We start from the raw sequence: 6,000 nt of genomic DNA, 5'->3' as shown, positions 1-6,000 counted from the left end.
CTCAGGTCCCTTCTGACCCTACCAACTATGAAAATTAGCTGCATTTTCTACTACATCATTTTCTACTTAGCTGCATTTTCTAGTGCATCTATAGGATTTTTGAGCAAACTGGCATAGCCTCCAAAGTAAGTGGGATCATCCTGAGAGGGGATGGAGACAAACAGGGTGGAAGATGAACTGATCAAGCCACAAATGTGTTAGTGTGTTCTCTGATCCACTTGGAGCAGTCCCCGGAGTAGATGTGGGAAGGAGAGGACTCAAAAGTCGGTACAGACAAGCTTTCTAGGATATATGCTGCTTGAACGGAATTGCTTCATATAACAGAATACTTTACAGAGAGCGCAGCTCTGTCTTCTCTTGCCCTTCCCTATAATGAAACCATCTCTAAAATACATCCTTTACCACTCCTCTTCTACTCTCCAACACTAAGTGTTTTTTTAAAAAAATAGAAATAAGTAATTTCTTAAAGATAAAAGAAAAGATTTAGGTGGAGGGAGTGTAATTTTCCAAGCTGGAATTTATTTAAGGAAGATGTGAATATTCATTTCAATAAATGCCCTCAGATCTCTGATAGCTGTTAGACACCAGGGTCTCATTTTTAGTGTCTCATCTGAAAGAAACCTTTATATGTGTTGAAAGTATCTTCAATTTTCCTCTCTCTTCTAATAAAATTCAATAATGATTTAAAGAAGCAGTTTATCATTACAAAATGGTTTCAATATTTTTTTCCAAACGGTGTTTCTTATTCCATCCACCTGCAAACAGTTTTCATTATTTTTTTAAGACCTGTTCATTAAAAGTAGCTATTGCTTCTCTGCTCTGAGTAAATGCCATTTGGGAATATGATATGGCCAGGTCCTGAATAGTCTAAGCTATTACTTAGCCATCATCTCCCATCTATGTATTGCTAACAAAACATCATGCATGTGTGCAAGATGACGCACAGAAATGTAAGGAGGCCTCGTCCAGGAGTGCTGCCGGCATCTGTTTCAGGCCAGGAGAAAAAATGAAAGGCACCGTGGATTCCTAATGGAGCAGTCAAAAGAAAGATAATCAGCTGATTGTTAGAAGAAGACAATCAGGCTAACATTTTCCAAAGAGCTTCAACAAGTTAAACACCCCCAAAATTTGCTGATTTTCATTTGTTCCTTGTACCAGGAACTTTTAAAAAGTGTTTAGGTCCTTACAGACGTTAAGGTGTCTTATGTCCAAGTGTAAGCAATGCGTTACCAAGATTGTAAAAGTTCCTTAAAATCCCAAAATGGGTGTTAATGAGATTTAAAGGTTTCTAGTTATCTGCATAAGGATAATTTCATTCCCTCCTATCAATGGACGGTAGGCTGCATTAGGATCTGGGCCTTATTGCTTGTCTTAACTTTCTTGGTTAAATTCAATGCAAAATTTGATGTTGATGCACACGAACTATCCAGTTTTCCTAGTAGTGTCACAGAATTATATGCCTATCTGCAATCATAATTCACTGTAGCATAGTTCTTACCCATGATAACAACTTGCACAGTTTAGCCTTGGTTTTGCTTTCATCCTCTGCTTTGTCAACGTTTGCAACACCTCGAAACAAGTACTCTTCAGGAATTCAACAACTCTTCTTCCTTAAGCGCTAAAGACAAAAAATACAAAAAATACATTAAAATTATTTATTTATAGCCGTTTTGGTAGCTAAAGAATTCTGGACTATACACTTAAGATTCAGTGAACAATTTTGTTCCTTCAGTGCACCAAGGAAGATTGTTCCTTTCCAAAAGCTAACAATGAGGGGGGAAAAAACAAATTGCGTGCTTTAATAGTCATTAGGGTTGTGCGAAACAGAACCGCTTCATTTTGACTTCTATTTTGCCATTTTGAAGGAACAGTGTTTCATTTTGTCATTTCATTTCAGTTTGAAGTACTCTTCCATTTCGTTTCGTCAAAACTGTTTTACTGTTTTGACACGGTTCGACATTTTGCCCATAGGCTATAATGGGAAATCATGAAAATGCTTACAACTTTGTCATTTCGTGACTGATTCAGATGAAAATTGCAGGGATGGTAGACCCATCTGAGGGCATGATGTCTGCCAAGCTTCAAGAAGATAGGTTCAGGGGTTTTTGGGAAACTGCACCTCAAACCTTTCAATGCAAAACTCATACCACTTGCTGGCGGCGGCAGCCTGCTGTCATCCCACGTGCAGATCTGGGGGCCTGTGCCCCTTGGAAGGGCTGCAGGGCTATGCCAGACTCTTCTCAGAAGCCAGTGGTGGTGCGGCCCCAGCCAGCAGCAAAAGCCTGTCGTCCCACACAGAGATCCAGGGGCCTGTGCCCCCCAGGAGGGCTGCAGAGCTGTGCCAGACTCCTCCCAGGGGGTGTGGGCCACCAGATTTGCATGTGGGATGACAGCAGGCTGCCACTGAGGCCACCAGCAGCACCAGGCTTCCCATCTATACCCAGAACAGGACAGAAGTTCAGCACAGGGAGACTAGTTTAAGAATGGCAGAACCCAGTCTAAGATTTGCCCACCCCACTCCCAACCAAAGGGCGAACATGTATTTTGTTTGCTACTGATCTAAACTACACTGCTTACAGAAAACCACGTAACTTAGGTGGATTCGGCCTCAGGCTTTATGAATGTTGGTACCTAGCCAATATGAAGTTGTTACATCATATGCTGGTGCAAACCAGGAAACCATGGCTAAGTAAAAACCGTCAAAAAGCCAGAGGTGAAAAAGTTGCATAGATTGGACAAATAACTGAACTGACATTCACTTTTCAGTTAAAACAGACAGCCAGATGGCTGGACCGGCACAGGCCAGAAAGGGGCACTAGAGCAAACCTCCCAGCTTGCCAGTATTGATGAGTCCATCTGACTGGGGGACATCCCTGATTGGCTGCTCAGCACACCCCCCCGCCCCTTACTGTCCCTACTGTCCCCTTGCAGTGAGGGGAAGGAGCCTCCCATCCAGGGGCTGGCTCCTGAAGTTGGGTGTCTGTCCATGTTGGGGGAGACTCACACTTTAAGATAGACTTGAATGGAGGTAGCATCATACTGAATCACTTCAGGTTAGACTAGACTTCAGGGGGTTTCCCCCACCCTGAGCTAGGGTCCCCCAAGCCCTGGTCTGTCTGACTGTGCAGGGGAGAGGGCAGGGGATCCCCTCTGCTCCTACGGCTGGGCAGACCAGGATTCAGGGGATGCGAGGCCATGACTTGGCGGCTTTGATGTCCCCTGCCCACCCCCTCCTTTCTGCTGCCCTACAGGCAATTGCAGACAAGATGCAGGCTGGGAAGCAGAAGCAGAAGGTTTGTTGCCTCAACTCTGTGAGAGTCTGGACGTGGGGCCAGCTAGGTGCTCAGCTGGAGCAGCAGAGTACGACCCGTGGTCCTGCAGGCTGCCCTGTTAAGAGGGCCTAGCAAGGCATCCTGGGATTCTAGGAGACTGCAAGGTAACTTGTTTCAGGAGCGGATCTGGGATAGAAGTTTGATAGACTAGTCTAACCTGAAGTGATTCAGTGTGATGCTACATCCATCCAAGTCTATCTTAAATCAGGTGCAGCCATTTTGAAACTGATCTATGTGTGCTGAACTTCTGTTCTGTTACAGGTGTAGACTGGTTTTCGATTGCTAATACTGTTTTATATGTAATTTGTGCCTCTCGCCAATGTTTCTTTCCTTTCTTGGTGCGCCTCTGTAGCTTTTCATAGCACTTCATTTGTGAAGTGATATTGTAAAGTGCAGAGAGACCTTAAATGGAATCTCAATTAATTGCTGCACTGTTTTCTTAATTTCAATAATCTATTATTATAGCTGGAATCTTGCTTTTCTTTAATGACCTTCCCATCTGTTGACAGCTAAGAAATAAAAATGGTGCTTGTTGCTTGTCCCTTGATTCATATTGATTTATCCTGACTCACATGGGAGTGGAAGGCAAGAAAATGAGGGTAAGGTTAAAAAAAGGTTAAGAGGAGCATCAAAGACATTTTCACAAGCTAAAAGGGTTGATGCTCTTTAAAATCTCAGCCTTATATGCTGTACATAATAAGGACTATAATTAAGTGATTGTCTCCCTTTTAAAAAGAAGTTGAAAATGACACAGAAGAATGATAAAACGTTAATTAATGATATGCTGTTCTGTTTCGCTTCTGATTACACCTCCTGCTGGGCATGACTGGTCTATTTGCTTCTAATCTCTACTGTGAATTCATTCAATTCCACGCCTTTCTGCTATCATGTTTTCACCCTTCCTGACTTTCATGACTACCATATGGTACAGAGTCACTGTAGGTTCAATTGATAATTCTATGCTGTCAGTATTTCAGGGGAGAGATGACAGTGTTTTCCAATAGGCGTATTTGGACATGGCTGTCCTACCATGGAAATGTCTAAAATTGGCATGAAAATCATAAGCTTGCTTCTAAAATGTGTTGTCAAATCAGATTGTGGTGGGATTCATTCTGGCCATGCAGAATCTATTACCTGAGCTTCAGAAACAAGTTGTTTTTTGCTCGGGTACCCTTCTCACTGGCAGTTCTTTTAAGTTAGATACATAAAGATTCCCAGCAATAGGAATGATCATAGGAAAGGTGATATATAAGGGAGATAATATGCTAGTTCTGATTTCAGATGCAGCAATGAAAGGATGCAGAAGTGCAATTTCAGCTCAAAGTGCAATTCCAGCTCCCTAAAACCAGAATATCTCGATGGAGTAAGTGCATTTGCACCAAGAAAACTGATACCATAATCTGGCTCTACCCATCTGACCTCTTGAAACTTTTTATGGATCTGATTATTGTATATCTAATTCCTTCTTATGGAATTCCCCTATTCATCAAGTGGTCTAGCATTACAGTGACTAGTGCCAAAATGCAGGGATCTATCTTGGGACTTGCGCCTGGTCTTTGGAAGTAGGACCACATTATCCTGTGTCCTCTGTGGCCTTTCTGATTGACTCAGCAGTGCCATATGCAGGACTATATTATTCTGTGAGTTGTACCTCAGACATGGTTGCTTGCATGCTACTTAAGGAGAGCATTTTCCCTTTCTCCGCAGCCCTCCAAGAGCTGCTTGTGCCACCGTGAGAAGCACAAACATTGACAGAAAGAGAAAAGCCATGTTCTCTCCCCCACGCTGCAGATGGTACTCAGGAAGTCACTCCTAAAGGATTTTGTGCCTAGCAGTTCACATTTGAAGAATTTAAGGAAAGAACTCAGAGGCCTCCTAAGCTGGGAACCCATAGGCATTACTTTTCCACTGGCCAGTTCCTTGTAAACATTTATGCCTGTGCAAAGTGGGTATAAACTACTTGCGTACTGACTTGAGAAACTGGGTCTAAAATTTTTTAAATGTCTGATTGTCCAGGTCAGAGGGACAAATACAGAAGTATGTCTGAAATAAAAATCAGCACCACAGTATAAAAGCTGGTACTGTATGCTTGTATATTCAATAAGGAGAAGAAGTTTTACTGCATTATACAGTTATCTCATTCTGGTCCATATATGCATGAGTATAACAGAAGACATAGTTGCCATGCCTTTCTATTTATCATGTAATATTTGATAACTTTCTTAACTGACCCAGCTTTTGGAGGCAAGTCATTAGGTGACAATAGTAACTTTTGTTCCAAAAATTGAATTTGCCGGCCCCTCTAATTGTGAAAAAGATCCTCAAAATGTGACCGGAGTGCGTCAGAAACGAGAAGACAAAAGAATCCAGAATGTATTTATTTATGAATTTTAAATTCCATGTCTTTTAGTTAAGTCTCATGGTCTTGAAGGTCCTTAGAGTTGTCATCAGCAGATAAATATTTGCTTCTTTCCTGACAGAATCCTTACAATGATCTCATTTCATCCTCCAGATGGAGAGCTGTACTCTGGGACAGCGGCAGACTTCATGGGTCGAGATTTTGCCATTTTCCGAACTCTGGGCCACCATCATCCAATCAGGACAGAGCAGCACGATTCTCGGTGGTTAAATGGTATGCATGATGTACATGTATCCAGTGTTATGTTTG

At 42.2% G+C, this 6,000-nt stretch overlaps 1 protein-coding gene across 1 annotated transcript in view; it reads left to right on the top strand.

The window, feature by feature from the left end:
* SEMA3A (semaphorin 3A) overlaps positions 1–6,000 on the top strand; it is a 165,308-nt gene that overhangs the window by 85,694 nt on the left and 73,614 nt on the right. The window contains exon 5 of the mRNA XM_019543651.1: positions 5,845–5,964. Coding sequence (XP_019399196.1) covers positions 5,845–5,964 — 120 coding nt within the window. The remainder of the gene's footprint in view (positions 1–5,844; positions 5,965–6,000) is intronic.

This window comes from Crocodylus porosus, unplaced genomic scaffold (assembly GCF_001723895.1).
Source record: "Crocodylus porosus isolate Cpor-Errol unplaced genomic scaffold, CroPor_comp1, whole genome shotgun sequence".
Lineage (NCBI taxonomy): Eukaryota > Metazoa > Chordata > Crocodylia > Crocodylidae > Crocodylus > Crocodylus porosus.
This window is presented reverse-complemented; position numbering and strand designations above follow the sequence as displayed.